The sequence below is a fragment of the Sapajus apella genome, unplaced genomic scaffold (assembly GCF_009761245.1).
Source record: "Sapajus apella isolate SASKATOON/1434 unplaced genomic scaffold, GSC_monkey_1.0 scaffold123, whole genome shotgun sequence".
Lineage (NCBI taxonomy): Eukaryota > Metazoa > Chordata > Mammalia > Primates > Cebidae > Sapajus > Sapajus apella.
In genome coordinates this window covers 3,116,306-3,134,146 of record NW_022437063.1, presented here as the reverse complement: position 1 = coordinate 3,134,146, position 17,841 = coordinate 3,116,306, and the positions used below count along the sequence as shown (strand labels likewise).

Here is a 17,841-nt window from a genome sequence, read left to right as displayed (position 1 = left end):
GTATTACACATATCCAACCATTCATCCATCCATCCATCCATCCATCCATCCATCCATCCGGTATTACACATATCCATCCATCTATCCATCCATCCACCCAGTATTACACGAAACCATGTCGACCCTGGCCAAGGGCCAGTGTGGTGTCATGGGTACATGGGCTGTCTAAATTGGAAACCCAACCCTGTTGCTCCCCTGTATGGAGTCAGTTCATGGCTCCCACCGTCCTCAAGGTCAAGCCCAGGATCCTTGGGTGGGCAATCAAGGTTCTGCCTCCACTCCAGCCATACAGTACGTGTATCTCCCCACAGGGGCCATGCTCTTCCAGGTCTCAGCTTCTTGCAGGTCACCTCCAGAAACCCTCCATGCTTAGAGAAGGAAAACCCAATAGAGTCAGCAGCTTAAAAAGACAGCTCAGAGTCCTTGCTGCCCAGAGGAGAAAAGAGGCTCCAGGGCGCCCATGGGTCCACCAAGCGCCTGGCGGAGGGAGGCGTGGTGGGCTCCTCCCCTACACTCCTGTACTTCAAGGAGACCTGGGCAGGGCACATGGATGCCTGCCCCAACCCCCCGGGCAATCGGGACTGGTCCTGCTTATGGCCACCCCACAGTCAGCTCCTCTCAGCCCTCTCTGGGAACCGTGGGGCCGGCGGGGGGGTGTGGTCTGGCAGGGGAATCAGGCACCTGGCTTGTCCTGCTGGGCCATGCCCTAAGCTCTGCCTGGCATAGGCCTGTGGGGTCAGGACATGAACCTGCTTTGATTGAATGCCTGTATGCGCTGGGCACTGTACTCATTTTTAGGTTAATCCTTTTTTTTTAGACGGAGTTCCACTCCTGTTGCCCAGGCTGGAGTGCAATGGCACGATCGCCACTCACTGCAACCTCTGCCTTCTGGGTTCAAGCGATTCTTGTGCCTCAGCCTCCCGAGTACCTGAGATTACAGCATGTGCCACCACGCCTGGCTAATTTTGTATCTTTAGTAGGGATGGAGTTTCTCCATGTTGGTTAGTCTGCCCTTGACCTCCCAACCTCAAGTGATCCACCCGCCATGGCCTCCCCAAGTGCTGGGATTACAGGCATGAGCAACTGCCAGGTGAATCCATTTTGAGCTAGTGCATTCCCCTGTCAGAAGAACCCCATGGGGTGTGGGCTCATGATTACTATGCCCGGGCTGGGGACACTGACAGCTCCACCTGCGGTCACACAGGTAAGAAGTAGCTGAGCTCCATGGGGCCCAAAGGTGACCATCTGGGCCCCAGGGTGTCCTGATACTTGCCATGTCTCCATCCTGACTGGGAACCAGAGAGGCTTCTGCTCCCAACAGAAGCACAGGCTCCACCTCCGCCCACTCAGTCACCCACTACCCACAACAGGCGTGGGACCCTTGGGCCCAGATCCTGGCTGCCCTCACGTTCAAGATAATCAGGGCCATGATCCCATGTGGGGGGAGGGGGGCCTGCCTGTGATCACGCAGACCTCAGAGGCCTGGGACCAGCCCTGGGAGCCCTGGCTTTGTGGAAGGTCAGGAACAGCCACCCTGTTGCCCTGGGCAATTCCTGCTGCCCGTGTGTGGTGTGGTGTGCGTGCATAGTGTATGAATGTAGCATGTGTGTGTGGTGTAGTGTGTGTGTTCGTCTTTTATATGTGTGGTGTGTCTGTAAGGTGTGTGTGTTGTGTGTGGTGTGTTATGTGTGTTTTGTGTGCTTGTGTTGTGTGATGTGTTATGTGTATTGTGAGTTGTGTTTTGTGTGTTTGTGGTGTGTGTTGTGTGTGCTGTGTGTGTGTGGGTAGTATGTGATGTGTATGTGGTGTGTGTGTTTGTACGTGGTGTGGGTTTTGTGTATTGTGTTGTATGTTTTTTTGTGTTGTGTGTGTTGTGTGTTGTGTGGTGTCTGTGTGTTTTGTGTTTTATGTGTTGTGTGTTGCTTGTGTTGTGTTTGTGTGTGGTGTGTGTTGGTGTGTGGTGTGTATTGGGCATGTATTGTGTTGTGTGTTGTCTGTGTGTGTAGTGTGTGTGTTGTGTGTGGTGTGTTTTGTGTGGTGTGTGTGTGGTGTGGTGTGTGTTGGTGTGTGGTGTGTTGGGCATGTATTGTGTTGTGTGTTGTGTGTGTAGTGTGTGTGTTGTGTGTGGTGTGTTTCATGTGGTGTGTGTGTGGTGTGGTGTGTGTGTGCCTTGCACGCGTGGGCTGTGAGCTCCTCCCACCACACATTTCCCCAACCCTGGAGCCATTCAAGAACCCTCTAAGACAAGGACGGAGAAACTGACCCTGGGGTGGGAGCGCCCCCGTGGGTCCCCAGCAGCCCGGATCCCGCTCAGCCCTGCCCTTCTCCGCGCGCCGCCTCTCCCCGCGGCCGGCAGGGGGCAGCACCACGCCGCGATCCCTCTGCGCTCCGAGGGATCTCCGCCTCCCGCCTCCCGCTCTCCCGGGGAAACTGAGGCACTGAGATGCAGCTGGGGCGGCGAACGAACCCGGGCGTCCGGCCCGCCGACCGTCACCCCTCCTCTCCCAGATGAACCGATCCCACCCCGGGCGGGAAGCAGATAGGGTGAGGGTCGAGCGCCCAGACCCGCAGCGGGGAGGCCTCCGGTGCCAACCTCGTGGTTGCAGCTCCGCCACAGCCCGACAGCTCCCGGCGGTCCGCGCTATTAACGGGCGCCGAGACCGAGGCTGGCGGCAGTGGGGACAGGGGTCCCGGACTCCGGGCGCGGGTGGGGTCCCTGCCCGCCTCGCGGCCCCAGGGCCCGGCACGACCCCGCTGCCGCCACCTCCAGCCCGCGTCCGAGCGCCCTCAGTGCCGCCGCCGGGTGGCAGCATCCGCCCGCGCCGGAGCTGCGCCCGCGCTTGCCCCTGGCTGCGAGGACTCTGCCAGACCCTCCTGCTCCCCGCGCCCAGCTTCCAGGCCGTGAAATGGGGCTGGCTGCCCTAGAGTGGGGCTCTGGGGCGCCGGGGCCACCCAGGGGCGGAGTTATTATTGCCATTCCACTTCTTCCTGTGCCTCGGTTCCCCGTCTGTGCTGATCTCCAACGTCCCTTTTATCTGGGAACCCTCCCCATCCGCACACAGGGCTCGGCTGCACCGGAGGCCTCAGATCGAGGGGCCCAGGAATGGCCTGCGCCGGGGTTGTTGAGAAGGTTCAGGGATTTGGAAGGGATTAAGAAGGGATCAGGGGCAGGGGGTCGGGCGGGACTTCGGGTGGAGGGGAGGCAGGCTCTGAACTCGAGGTCTCTCCCCAGGCCTGGACAGGTGGGAGAGGGCGGCCGCATGCAACCCTGACACACACAGACTGCCGTCTTGATGGCTGCGGTCCCTGCTGGTCCTCGAGGACTGAGATCTTCCCTGTCCCGTCCTCCTGCAGCACCGGAGCCATCCAGGGCTGAGAAAGCTCAGGGCAGTTGGGGAGCCTTGCCTGGACAGGGATCTGACCGATCTGACCGTGGGTACCGGTCCATGCCCTTGGGGACAGGCAAGGCAAGGCAGACAGGGTCTGCCGGACCCTGGTGCTCACTCGCCCAGGGCTGAATCAGGCTAGATGTGCTTTGGGCGTGTGAGGCGCCGAGTCAATCTGACTTCAACCTCTCCTCAGGGAACCTGAACATGGCTGGGCGCTGCAGAGGAGGCCACAAAAACCGGGGTGCGGGGCAGGGAGCCTCCCCTAGTGTCCAGGAAGCCCCTCGATCTCCTTCCACAGGCCTCCATCACGGTGCTTGGCCACCGGGTTCTGCAGGAGGCCACACAAGCCATCTCCCTGCATGTGGCCAGGCTAGTCTGTCTGTCATCTTTTAGGTCCTAAAGCTGGGCTAGCGCAGATGGCAGCAGTGCTGGGACCTGGGGTTGTGGGAATCTCCCATCGAGTTTTACTGCAGTGGCAGCGACGCCTGGAATAAGAGTATGACCCAGAGTACCTCATGCGGATAATTTTTGCGTGGTGGGGAAGCGCACTCGGAGAGGCGATGGGAGTGGGTAGTCTCTCCCTCCCCCACCAGAAACTGGAAGCCAAGTGGCCACTGCGACGCTTACAGGTCTTTTCCCACCCCCACCCGTACCCCCACCCCTACCCCCGCGTGCGCAGAGGAGCGCAGGTGTCTCTCTTGAGCCGCACCCTCCCCGCACCCCCACCCCCTCCAAGCCCTCTTCCCCCCCACCAGTCCCCAGAGGGCAATCGGAAGGGAGCTGGCCTCAGGAGGGGAGGCCCCCCCGAGGGGTAGATGCGTTTGTGTGTCACGGGGGAGGGAGGAGAAAAGGGAGGGGAGAGCCAGGGAGAGAGGGAGAGAGCGCGGGGCGAGCGAGGAGGGCGGGCGGGAGGCGGATCCTCCTACCTGGGGCGCGCTCGCTCGCTCGCGGCTCGCTTGCCGGGGCCGCGAGTCACCTGGGGAGGCCGACAAGTGCGGACACATTGGCCGCCGCGGTGCTCGGCGAGGCGCGCACGGCCTCAGGCGGCTGCGCCCAGTGGAGGCTGCACCCGCCCGCCAGCCGCGCCCCGGCCCCTGGCCCGCGCTTGCAGGGGCCCACGGTCGCTCAACAGGGCTTCGAGGTTGCGGCACCCAGCCTGGGTCACTTCCCCGGGCGCACGCGGCGGCGGCGGCGGCATCCCGGGCTCACCATGGTGGCAGCGCGCACCGAGTGCCCGCGGGTCGCTGGCCGCCCGAGCCGCAGCGCTGGTTGAGCGCGATCTGCCCGCAGCCCCCTGGCCCCTGCCCGGCCCTGCCGGGCCCGCGCGTCCCCTCCGGCCGCCGCTGTCTATGGCGCAGCCCCCCTCCCTGGATCATGCACAGAAACTTTCGCAAGTGGATTTTCTACGTGTTTCTCTGCTTTGGCGTCCTCTACGTGAAGCTCGGGTGAGTATCCCGTGGGCGGGGACGGCAGCCAGGGGCCAAGACAGCACGGAGGAGCTGCCTCCAGGGCGTCCCCGCGGGGACGTGGGGACCGGAGGGGGCCACGGCAGCTCTCGGGGCTCCGGGGCTGGCCCGTGTGTCAGACCCTCGCCCCAAGCCAGCAGAGACACAGCCGAACCCACTGAGTTCCCGAGGGGAGCCGAGCCCAGGGTGGGAGGAGAGACAGCGGGGCGCGCGGGCGGCCCCGCCGGGCTCGGGTAGCGGCGAGCGTGCTCGGCGCGTACTTTCACCTGTTTGGGCTCCAGGCCCCGGGGGTGGGACGCGCCTTCCCTCCCCCGGGCTGCGCTGGGCGCCGAGCCCGGGCCGAGCGCTAGCCGCCTGGAGGGTGCGCCGGGGCGGGGTCGGGGGGCGTCCAGCGCCTGGGGGGGCCGGGGGAGGGCGGGGGGCGCGCACCCGGTCGCGAGCGCGGAGGCCAGGGCACCCGCTGCGGCCCTTCGTCTCTATCCATCACCCAGACGTGTTGAAATTACCTTGACAACTCGTCCGGCTGGCTCGGGATGGGCCGCAGGGCCGGCCGGGCCGCCTCGGGCTCGGTCCGGGGCCCGCGCCCCGCCCGCCCGGAGCCCTGGGCCCTGGGCCCGGCCCCCTCTCGCCGCGCTCCCCCTGGCGCAGCCCGGCGGGCGGGCGCCCGGCGAGCCGCGCTAGCTGCTCTCTGCGGTAGCTGCTCCGAGTCGTATTTCCACATTCCTGAACCCAGCCGAGTCCTTACCTGTTGAGCCGAGATCTCCTTTAGACAGAATCTGTCTCAGTCTCGCTCGAAGTGGGGGTGGAGAAGCGGCGTGAGAGAGAGGGGGTGCGGTGCACCTCGCCGGGGGCGCCCACGGCCCGCGGCCGGCGCTGCGCTCCTCGAACCTGCGGAGACCCGCGCCCGGCCGCGCCCTGTGCGCCTACTGTGCGCCGCCTGCTGCAGGCGACGGGGAAGGCGGTGAACAGAGCCGTGGGAGGGGCTGGTTCGGACGCAGCTTCCCCGGTGGAGAGGTGGAAGCAGGTGCTTGGGATCTTCTCTCCATCACCCTCCATCCCTTCTCTACTCCTCCATCTTACAGGTGGAGAAACTGAGGCCCAGGGTCTGCAGAAACTAAAACCGGTGGCTTCAGAGGCAGGACTGGAAGCCCCCGTCCTAGCCTCAGCCCTGCAGGTCTGGGCGGGTGTGTCTGCCGGTGTCCCTGTTTATCATAGGTCTGTGGGTAGGCTGTGTCCCCAGGTGTTTATTTATGGAGGTGAGGGGTGCGGGAACTCGAGCCTGCTGGGCTGGGGGCAGAGTGGGCAGGCTGCTGTTTTCCTGCCTCTCCAGCAGTCCTGCAGTGACTCCCGCTGGGCACCCCAAAGTGATGGCAACCCTTAATGAGGCTCTGTCCCTGCAGCCTGATTCTCAGAGCTGAGGACTTCCCCCACTCCAGCACCCTAGAATTAGGTGCTTTTATGCTACCGGTTTCAAGGATGAGGAAACTCGGCACAAGAGCTAAGTCACTGTCTTCAAGATTCAGTGACAGAGCTGGGCTTCAGTTGGCTGTGGTCCCCCCCCCCCCCCCCCCCCCCCCGGCTGTGGGCCTCTCTTCCTAGCGTCCATTCTTCTGCATCAGTCATCAGAAAGCAGCGCCTCCTCCTCCTCCTCCCCCAGTGAGTGGGTGGGAAGAGCTCTGGGAACCCCGAAGGTAGCAGAAGGAGCTGACTTGTCCAGCCCAGCTCCTGGGGCTGCATGCCCTTCCCAAGCTTCCTGGTCCCTTCTGTAAATGAGATTGCAGCTCTGGCCATCCTGAACAGGATGGTGGCCAGTGTCTGAGAGACATCCGCGTGAGCAAGACCCCACTGGATCTCCCTGTTAGCGCAGTCTGAGTCCCAGGCCCCTGTATCACCCTCCCGCTGGGAGCGGGTAAGAGCGAGGCAGTGGCTGAGTTTCCTTCTGTGTGGCCCTGGCTCTGCCCTCAGGCCCCATCCAGGACCCGGGAGGGGAGACTTCTTCCCTGGTATGCCAATTTAAACACACACTCCTTACCTCCTGGATTTCCAAAATTCAGTCTGGCAACACCTGGTGGAATGACGACCACGAAAGCCGAAGATCTCCCCGCGGGTCTGCTGAGGGAGGGAGAGCCAACCCCTCCCTCCAGGTTCACCCGCTTCTGCCAGGACTGGGGAGAAGGGTCCTGCTTTCTTCGCAAACCATCTTGGCTACACACAGTGGTAGAAGGGTGAAACTGGACCCAGGTGTGTCTGAAGAGGCTAAATGACCTGGAAGCCCACTGCATTAAGGAGGAGGCTTTCGAGTCTGGGATCATGGGCCATCTGCTCTGTCCTCCTGTCACGCCTAGCCTGTGGCATTGAGTGAGATTTTTAAGCTTTTCTCATCCAAAAAATGGGGTCACAACATCCCCTTCACTGCATGCTGGCCATGTTAATGCTGGGGTCTTTGCCCTGGGGGCGGTGGGGATGTGTGCCAATGAGCACCTGGAGACACCAGGGGAGCCTTTCTGATTGTTAATGACTATGACGTCACTGACACCCCATGACTTCTCCAGATAGTGTGTTCCGGGGCCCCCACATCCCAGGATTTGGGATTTTAAGAGTCATAAAGATCTGACCACAGATCAGAGGTTATATGTATTGGTGGGAGATTCCGTGGTCATTCCCCTTCATGCTGCATATGTTTCGGGTATGCAGGGGAGCCACCTGGACACATGAGCCCCTAAACCTGGTGCAACTCACATTTGCAACCCCTGGAGGACTCCAGCACCATCAGGAATCAAAATCTGATGGCTTCAGGGAGTCACAGTTCCTCACCCAGGGCCCTTTCTGGACTGAGCGGCCTTCAGCTCCAACCCTGGAGAAGGCCAAAGCAGAACTCGGAGGAGCCTGTCTGGAGTTTGGACACCCTCTGCTCACTGGAGCTGGAGTCACTGAAGCTCCAGGACCAGCCCTGCTGCAAGCCTGTCCCTGCCTTTGGGGCCAAAAGCTGAAGGGCTCAAGAGCCCTGGACTGGGAGGGATGGAGGTGGAGGGAAGGAGGTGGGGGGACCGGGGTGTGGGGACGGTGGTGGGGGGACGCCGGTGGGGGGACAGGGTTGGGGGGGGGAGGTGGAGGGATGGAGGGGGCTGCTTCCTCCTGGGTGACGAGCCTCCACACCAGGTCTGGAGTTAGAAAAATCCTCTCCCTCAGGGCGACGGGCCAGACCGTCCAGCCAGCCCTCCCTTTCCTTGCCATTTTCCTGCATTGCGCCGTGGTTCAGATTTGGAGGGATGGTCCTGTGGAGCCAGGACTGGCTAACAACAGGAGGTGGGACAATAGACCTATGCTTCTGGGCTAAAAAATAAAAATAAAACTAACCGGAAGAGAGAGAACATCCTTGTAGGTCTACTCCTCCCCAAACCCATCCCCACCAAGCCCTCAAACGAGAGCAGAAGCAGCGGGATGGGAAAGCTGGAGTGGGGAAGCCTCTGTGTGCGAGAGCAGCACCTGCCGGCGATGCCTTCCCACTGGCGGCCTCTCCAAAGAGGCGCCCGGGCAGCGTCGCACAGAGTCAGCACCAGCGCAGGGCTGGGCCTGGTTAGCCACGGCAGTGCCCAAGTGCGACCCACAGCCAGCCTCACTAAACCCAGGGCGCACGGAGGCAGAGGCTCAGCACACTCGGTGCGCCTGTGGACACACACCTGCCCTCACAGACCGCCCAGCTCCCGCAGGCACACACAGGCACGTGCATGCACACACGCGCAAACGTTGCGGAGAACGGCCCCCAAGAGGAGCACAGCTCCCACGCAGCTCCCCTGCGGAGCCGTCCCCAGGTGCACCTTCCCGAGCGAGGCCAGAGCTGTGTGGCTCCCTAAAGGTGGGGGTGCGCGTGTCCAGGCCAAGGCAACTTGGGCAAGCCCCGGAGGCGGCTCCCACCGCACGCTCTGGTCAACCTCCCTTTAAAAAAACCCGCCGGGGGGAGGAGGCGGATGTAGGGGCGGCCCATCCAATGGCAGCTGCGCGCCTCGGGAGACTTGGAGACTTGAGCCAGAGCGAGCGACAGAGTCGGTTCGCACCGACAGACGGACGGAGGTCCAGACCACCGCCAAGGCGCGCCCGCTGCCTCAGGCAGGGTCCCCGCCCCGCATTCCAGCCCCGGCTCACGCCGCTGCCCCAGACCTAGCGCCATGCGCGGCCCTGGCGGCGGGGCACGGGCGACAACTGCGCCCGGGTCCGCGAAACCCGGCCCCTAGCGCCTAGCGCTGCCGCCCTGCATCGGGGAGCTCCGCGGGGACCCCGGCCTCAGCTGGCCCAGGCGCCCTGCCCGCGGAGCCTGCCTAGCCCCGCCAGGCGCATCGGCCCACCATGCTCCTACTGTCGCCGAGCAGCGCGCTCGTCTCCGTCTATTGCCCGCAGATCTTTCTCCTCCTGTCCAGCGGCAGCTACCTGTGAGTGCCGCGGGCGACGGGCGGGGTGGGCGGGTGGACTGCCCCGGGTCTCCAGCGCTACAACAGGGTGGGCAGGGAACAGGGCGGCAGCGAGGCCCTTGGGCGGGGCACCGGGTCACCATCGCGCGCGGGAGCTGGAGGACTTTAGGTCGCCTCGCCAGCCTAAGCCGCCGAGGTGGAGCACTTGGCGGGCAGCTACGGCAGTAAGAAGTCCTGGCTTTGGGGTCAGAGAATGGATGGTCCGAGAGCGGCTCGCCTGCTGGAGTAGAGCAGGCTATGCACGCCCAGCGCTAGGGCCCGGGGGCACGCGGGTGGCACCGAGATTCCCTGCGCATCCCAGTGGAGTCCTGGACTCCCGGGGGACCCCTCCCCATATTAACCCACGCGGCACGCAAGAACATGGCACACTTGGGAGAGCCACACGACACACCCGCTCCCTCGTCAAACACTGGCACGCACGTGCACAATGCGCTCCACCGGACAGCGCCCGGACTGTACCCCTAAGTCGCTGCGGCTTCTCGCCACGCTGGGTGGCCTGATCCCTGCCCCTGCAGAGTCCTCACCTGGGAGCGAGGAAGAGGCACATTGTGTAAGGGCGCCCGCATTCGCCCAGGTGTCTGGACCAAGGGAGAGCGCGGAGCGTGGGCGCGCGAGTGTGCGTCTGGCAGGGCAGAGCCCACTGGGCTCTGAGAAGCTCCGGGCAGGGCCGAGGCCGGCCCAGTGAGCCCAGGGGGCGCGCAGCGGTGGCTTCGCCCAATTCCTAATGGGACGCATATGCTCTGGCCTCTGACTTAAAAAGAAGTTTGATTTATGGAACCGCCGTTTGGGGGAATTTAAGCTGGATGCTACTGATTAAACCTCAGAGCCTGCTCTCCCTCTCCTTTTCTTCCCTTCCCCCTCCCCCTCCTTTACTCTCGGGCCATGTCCGAGGTCGCCTGACGGGGCCAGAGGGGGCACCCCCCCCCCCCCGCTCCCGGCACCCCCCCCCCACCGTGCGATCACAGTCCTAATAAATCGCCGCGCCCCCACCCCCATTTAATAAAGACGCAGCCAATTTCTTCTCTAGCTCCTAGGAAATTACTATCCTACCAATTTTCCTTCTATAAATAGTCGCGCATCTTGAAACAAAAGTTCGCAACCGCAGCCAGATGCTGCGAGGCCCGCGGTTTCCCGGGCTGTGGGACATAATTACAAGGTCCGGGCACAGAGAGCGCTCCAGGCCCGGCGGGCAGCCCCGGCTGCGGAGCATCGCCGGAGGGGGGCAGGGTAGCAGGGCGCATGCGGGTGGGGACCGCCTGCTCAGTGGGTACCCAGGCTAACAAAGCGCCAGGCCAGAGGGTCCTGTTTCTGGTGTCCTTCCAAGGAACCGGATCAACCAGGGGGCCTTGGAATTTCAGCCTCTGGCGGTTGGAGGCCAGAAAGCCTCCCCATTCCCAGAATCCTGGCTATTCAGCCTTAAGCCTTGCTAGAGAATTGGCAGCTCCGATGCTTGGGAAATCTTTTTTGGAGGCGGCTGGCTGAGGTTCGGTGTTCAGGGAGAGGTGTACGGGTGGGAAACCAGGAGTCCTGCGGTGGGGGGAGGGCGGGCTGGGGTAAGGGTCGGACGGAGAGAGGGAGGTGCGCAGGGGCCCCAGGAGCCCGGTTGGAGTCGATGCCAAGGCAGCAGTGAGGGGCCTCTGGGGCAAGTTGGTGCCCAGTGTACCTCCAAAGACCCCAGGTTTACCTCGGGGCTCGGGGCTGGCCCCTCTCTGGGCCTGTAGTGACTGCAGCCGTCAGGCTTGCCCCTGGAGTGCGCACCGCCAGCTGTGTTGGCAGAAATTCTCCGAAGGAAGCAGCTTTTCCAGACATCCCTGCGCCAGTGCTGGGGTACGGCCTGGGTCGTGAGGGACAGGAAGGCAGACTGCATCCCTGCCTTGCCCTCAGCAGCTCCTGCCCCCAGGGGAGGAAAACGCTGACGGCAGCCTTGCCCAAGCAGAGACGAACCAAGGCACGTTCCCTGGAGGGAGGGGGGGCGAGTCTTGTGTTTCCCCTGTCCTGTTTGGGTGGGTGCGAGGCTGACCGTAGGTGGGAGTAGGATCGGCCTTTGGGATATGAGAATTTTTGGGCTAGAAGGGGGCGCTGGGTGGGGGCTTCATTCTGCTCCAGAGAACTTTCAGGAACTTTCCAGATCCCATTGCTGGGATCCCAGACACTGGCCTACAGCTGATCCTGCCCGTTTCATCTGAGCTGCTCTGGTAGCTCCCTGTGGTCCGTGCACACCGAATCCCAGACGCATGCCTGGGCCCCTGCTGCTGATCGGGTTGGACGGGTGTGTTGGCCTGGAAGCGCCCTGCGACCCGCTACATGCTGACTTGCAGCTGTGCTAGGCGGCTCTGGCCGGCACTCGCCTTCTCTGTGCAGAGCTCTGCTGTCAGTGCAGGAGCTCCCAGGGCTGGGAGGTGGGGGGGGGGGGGGTTAGTCAGCGCCCAAGGGAGGGCAGGTGGGGGACCACAGGCCAAGAGGAAGGTTTGCGGTGCTGGGTCAGCTGGAATGGGGGCCTGACTGAGGCCTTGACCAGGACCAGGCTGAGCTGTCCCAGGCAGGTCTCTTCCCGTCTCAGCCTTCCTCTCCCAGATGCGGGGGTTGGCTCTGATGACCCCCCCAGGTCTTCCGGTAGGAGCCTCTCATGGTGACTGCCCGCTCCAGGGAGCCAAGTGAGTCATGGGTGACGGGGCGGTTACTCACCGACCACCTGGCTGTGGCGGGGTTGTGGGGGGGCGCTTACCACTGCCCTGCCAGGCCAGGCCTCTTCCCGGCTCCACCGCTGTGGCTTTGTCGGTGATGCCAGCCACAGTCCCAGAAGCGCTGTGGCCATGACCCTTAGAGGGGAGGAGCTGAACCAGGCCTGCTCCTGTGGCACCATTGCCTGTGTGGGGACAGGATGTGCCCCATGGCTCAGGCGTGTTCAGGTCACCCTTGGGGAGGGGCAGCTCCCAGCCTGGAGGGTCTGTGTCCATCCAGGTCTGGGAGGGGCTCTGCTGTGTACCCCGAGCTGGTCCATGGGCCTCTCCGGGCCTCAGTCTCCTCAAGGGTGACTTGGGATTGTGATCCCCGCCCCAAGGCTCAGACCAGGCCACATGTAGTTGGAACTTGAAAGTGTGGAACATTCCATAGAGGGTGTGCACATGGGGTTAGAGCTGGGAAACCTGATGAGATCTCAACTGGGGACCTCCACTGGAGGGGGACAAATGGAGCCTTGCTAATCACAGGAAACTCCCCAAAACTCATCATCATGTGGCCGACACTCACCCACCATTGGCTAAAGGGGAGAATGTGCATCCGGGACCACCTGTGTGCGGCGGGAGGCCGCGAGGTCCTGGGGTGGTGCTGGCTCCACAGCTGCGTGCTGAGGCCTGCAGGATAATGTGCCGTTTTCTACCACGGTTTCCCTTGAGTCTTCATGAGGCCAAGGGGCATGATAGTGACTCAGATCTGGGTCCTCATCCCGACTCCACAGGCCCCTCGCTGCCTGGCTGTGTCCCAGGCTCAGCTCTTCCCTCTCCAGTGCGGATCATGGGGGCACAAACCTCACCCGGTGGCTGTGGGAAGCTCTCACTTGATGCCTGGTGCAGTCGGCGCTCAGGAGACGGGGATTCTCAGCTATCAGGAACGGGGAGGCCCCGCAGCTGCGTTCATTCAGGAAGGAGTGATGGACTCTCTAGGGTGTCTCAGAGGGCTTCCCAGAGGAAATAACTCTCAGACAGGGTTTTGAAGGATGGATAGGAGTTGGCCAGACTAAACAGGCACGTGAAAGAGACCCCTGGAAGAGGGAACAATACTGTCAAACACATTCACCAAGCATTCCCCTCCAGGGAGCCTCAGAGCATCTTGCTGAGGTGGCCGATGGGACACCAAGATCCCGAGAAGAGGCTGTTTCCCAAGGTTGCTCAGAGCCCAGGGGTTCAGCTCTCCTAGGTCCAGGCTCCTCACCTGTTCCAGTCCCACAGGGAGAGGAATCGGGGTCTCTCGGGGCCCCAGGCTCCAGCCAGCTGCTGGAGGTGCTGACAGGAGGCGAGCTGGCGACACTGAAGGAGGTGATTTTTGAGGTGCCAACGGCTCAGCGCCGTTTCCTCATTCACACGCTCTCCTGGGCTCCTCTGCGGACACAGTGATCACAGCCCAGCAAGTCACAGTCCTGCCCCTTCCCCTCCCCCCACCACACCCCTGGAGCCTCGAGTGAGCCTTGCAGGGCAGGTGGGTGCCTGTGGGGAGCCCAGGGCCCCTGCTTGGGTGTGGACTAAGGCTCTGTTCTCGGGGCACCCTGGCAGGCCCTGCGGTGTGGCATGGCGATGTGGGGTGAAGTAGAGGGCTCTGTTGTGGGTATCCAGGCCATCAGCCTAGGACCAGGGTGTGGAGCCCCCAGCACCAGGGCCCACGCACAGCCGAAGCCCAAGCTGTCACGCTCATGCTGCTCCGCGTCCTTCCAGACAGATGGAGGGGCCACAGCAGGCTCCTAAGGCTGCCGCCTTGCACAGCCCTGGGTCCGGCTCAGATGGGGCTCAGTTCCCCTCCCAAAGGGACAGGAGGCCGGGCGCCCTCCCTTGTCAGATGAAACCCCGGCCCAGGGCTCCTTCAGCCTGATGAAAGGGTCATTGTGTGGCGCGGGCCGCCCGCTGGCCAAGGACAAAACCACCGTTTGTCCTCCCTCCCTGGCGCGGGGCTGGGGGCCTCACCTCGGGCTGGCCGGCAGGGTGGGGGTGGATACAGGTGCGCTCCCTCCCCCTTCCTTGTCTTCCTGCTCAGCCTTCCTGGGGCCCCTCCCCCACTCCTGCCCCTCCCACAGGGCATTCTCATCCTGAGTGTGGGTCCTGAGGCTCAGCTGTTGGCAGAGAGGCAGTGAGCTCTCCAGCCCCAGAGGCATTCAAGCAGATGCAGGAGGAGTGAGGGCTGGGGATGCTGGGGAGGGGCCCTGCCTGGGCAGAGAATCAGTGCTCACAGGTTCTCCGTGCAAGCAGTGGGTGGCGTGGCTGGCCTTTCCACCGAGGCCATCCACAGTCTCAGTGGTGGAGTGGCAGGTGAGGCTTGGCACGGGGCCATCGACACTTCCTCTGTCCCCAGGCTGGAGCAGGTGGCAGCTGAGGTGCTGGGGCTGCCACGAGGTTGGGTCTGAGGCTATGTACAAAAGACACTAATGTCATGCAACCCCAGGTGGCCTTCGCAGGTTTAGAAGGTGAAGCCTGTAGGTGCCCAGAGCTGGGCCTGGGAGGAAGCCACCCACCTGACAAGCAGCTCGCTGGGTGCAGCAGTGAGGAAGAGCCGGAGTGAGCATCCCCTGATGTCCCTTCCCATGACATCTGAGGCCTCTGTCGCTTTCTGGAACCCCCCGCACTGTGATCCCTGCTCCAACCCTTCTGAGCCCAGTTGGAGCTTTGAATGGGCCAGGCCCTCTGGAGGGAGGGAGCCGGGCACAAGGATGGGTGGTGTCTCAGCTGGCCTCTGAGTGGCGGGTATTGGCGTTGCTAGGGTGCAGAGGCCTGCACAGTGCCGAATGGTGAGACAGATGGCAAAGCCCCTTCCAGTGGGAAGTCCTCCAGAATACACGGCCTGCCCTGCAGACCCCCACCTGGGGGACAGAGGAGAAGGCATTCCCACTTCTGAAGGAGTCAGGTTCCCCAAGAAGGCCCTGGCAGGACTGGTGTGCACAGCGCCTGGGGTCTGCTTTGGAATCTGCATCCCCACTGGCTGCCAGAGAAGGCCAGGGAGGAGAGGCCTGTCTGCCAGGGCAGGTGGTGGAGTGAGGAAGATGGGTCAGGGCGCAGAGTCACTGGCCCAGGTCAAGCTGCTGAGCCCAGATTTGAGCCTGGGGCCTCCTGGCTGTCGGGTCCATGCCACCTGTCCCGGTGCCTGTCCTCTCCGGGCAGAAACCAATGCCTCCAGTTGCTTAGACCGTGTGTTGACCAAAAGTCCCTGGGCCCTGAGCGAGGGTCTCAAGGTGGCAGGGGCTGCCTCCAGGTTGGCTTTGGGACCAGAGGTGCAGCTCTTCTGTGGGTACGGGAAGCTCAGAGGCCTTCTGTTCTGGGCCTTGTCCTGTTTCAGGAACTCTGAGACCAGCCTAGCCAGCGTGTCGCCTGTGTTGGGTCAGCCTGCATGTGGTCCCGGATGCCCAGGTCTTGTTCCTGGCTCAGCTGTGGGTTTGTGGCAACCTTGAGCACATCCCTCCCTTCTCTGGGCCTCAGTTTCCCCATCTGGGTGGTGGGCCTGGATGCTCCCCAGGTCCTCCCCTCCCTCTCCCCTTCCTGCTGGCCCCACCACCACACCGAACTTTCCCTTTATGCCACAGCTGGATGGCAGCCCCCCCGGCCCAGTGATCAAGGCTGGCCAGGGGTGCAGGTGTGGCTGGGAAGGAAAGTACCTGCCTCCCTCCCTTCCACTGTCGTTTACCCAAAGTCCCGTGGGACCCACAGCAGGAGTCCTAAACCGTCTGTGAAGAGGGTGGCCCAGGGAAACCCTCTTAGGGAAGGCAGCCTCTGACCTGGCCCTAAAGGACATGCTGGAGGGAAGGAAGGGGGGTTTCTGGGGAAGGGACAGACATGGGCAAAGGCCTGGAGGTGTGAAGGGGGTGTGGCCGCTGGGCATAAGGAGTGGGAACAGCAGGTTAGAGGGGCTGCGGCAGGGGAAGGTGAGGTGGGGGTGGCACCAGGGGCAGTGGTCTCAGGTCTGGGGAGCCTAGGGCAGGGAAGAGTGGCTTTGGCAGAGCTTTAGAAAAACCCCTCTGGGCAATGAGGTGGAGGATGGGGAAGCAGGGAGGAGGCTGGTCCTGCCCGCCGGCCGCAGACACAGGGCCCTGCTACTCCGGGGCTGAGGAGAGGGGATGGCTGAGGCTGCAAGACTGTCTGGTGGCAGAGGTGCCAATGGAGTGTGCCTGCCAAGTCTGGGGGTACAGGTTTGCCTGTGCCCTCCCCAGCGCTCAGGGCAGTACCAGGCACTCACTCAGCCAGTGCCCAGCAAATCTGTCAGAGGGTGTGACAGCCACCTGTGAGTCTGGGGCCCAGCGAGCTCCCAGCTCAGGGCCCTTTGCCCAGGTGGCAGGGGCTATGGTGGCCCCAGGTGTGCTTGGCCCCCAGTGGAACAGGTGGGAAGGAGGAGTAGATGGCTGGGGACTGGATGACTTCCCGGCTCCACTGACTCAGGTCTTCCCAGGGTGACTTCACTGCTGGCACTGGCGGGCAGTGTTGGGAATTTCCAGGTGTGGCTGACCACCCCACCCCCAGGAAGGCAGCTCCACCGCTCTGCTGTACCCATCTCCCAGGGCTCTTCCTGTGTGCCCCATGCCCCCCTCAGCCTGGGGAGGGCTGGCCTCCGGGGCCCACACGCCTGTGGGCTGAAGGGCTCGCTTAGCCTTATCACTGCCCCAGCAGGGTTGTCACCCCCCTTGGTGGCACTGCCCTGGGGGTGGAGTCGCATGTCAGGCTCGCCTTCTTGAGCCTCAGGGTGTGCAGGGAGTGTTGCTGGAGTCGTGGCTGGCCCAGCGGCCCTGGATGCCAGGCAGGCTGGAGCTGCAGAGAGAGCACTGCAGAGGGAGTCAGGAGCTCCGGGCTCCATTTCCTCCTCGTCTGCAGTAGTCCGGAGCGCACAGCCGGAAATGGCAAGGCTGGGCTGCTGCGGGCTGGCACCCGGGGAAGGGCGCTGAGCCAAGGGCTGCAGACTGCACACGGCCCCCCGATTCTGTCTCAGAACCTGCCTCACCAGCGTGTGGCCTGGGGCTCCCCGCGAGGCTGTAGCTCCTGGAGGTGACGGGGTCACCTGGCGCTCCACTGTGTGCTTGTGTTTCCTTCCCGAATCTTTAGGAGCCAGCCAGGGTGGGCAGTGCCTCCCTCTGGTGGGGGAGTCCTCCTGTGGTCCAGCCCCTGCCTCAGAGCAGCCTTGGACGGGAGGCTGGGACTGGCCCCCAACCTTCAGAGGCTGGGAGAAGCCTGAATTTGTAGTCAGCTTGGACTGTGAGCCCAGGGCCCAGCCTTACTGCCTCCGACGGGGATTCCTGCAGCAGGGAGGGTGGGAGAGGCAGGGCCCGAGGTGGGGAAAAGCCACTGGCTCAGGTCCTGCTCTTGTGTCTGATACCAAATCGCTGCCACGTTGCTGTGTGGCCTGGCATGGGATGCTGCTCCTCGCTGAGCGGCATCTGTCAAATGGGAATGATGAGCTCCAACTGGGGGCTCACCGTGGGGAAGGCAGGGCCAGCACTCAGGACCTCAGGCCACATCAGTCAAGGCTCCTGGAGTTCTGGGGAGCTGGCTCCAGAAGCACTCACTCAGCCAGGCTGGTGAGAGGTGGAGGAGGCTGCTCCCAGGAAAGTGGGGCCCCTGGGCCACGGGCATCCAAGCTGAGCAGTTGGCTAGTAGGCCGTGGTGGCCGAGGACTTCCTGGAGGGAGCATTCCGGAGAAGCGGGCTGCTCGGAAGGTGAGGGCATGTGGAATTATGCACAGGGGCTCTGAAGGATCTGAAGTACAGGTCAGTTTCCTGTGGTTTGGGGGTAGCAGTGAGGGGGCGAGGCTCTCGTTTCACAGGAGCACAGGGGGCTT

General features: G+C 63.1%; 1 protein-coding gene across 2 annotated transcripts in view; it reads left to right on the top strand.

The window, feature by feature from the left end:
• The first annotated feature begins 4,281 nt into the window (after positions 1-4,281).
• Positions 4,282-17,841, top strand: part of WNT7B (Wnt family member 7B) — a 40,937-nt gene continuing 27,377 nt past the window's right edge. Inside the window, exon 1 of one of the 2 annotated variants that reach the window (XM_032261466.1) lies at positions 4,282-4,834. In XM_032261466.1, coding sequence (XP_032117357.1) covers positions 4,764-4,834 — 71 coding nt within the window. In that variant the 5' untranslated portion in view covers positions 4,282-4,763. Of the gene's footprint in view, positions 4,835-8,825; positions 9,283-17,841 lie in introns of those variants that run through there. The other variant, XM_032261465.1, reaches the window with a different exon arrangement.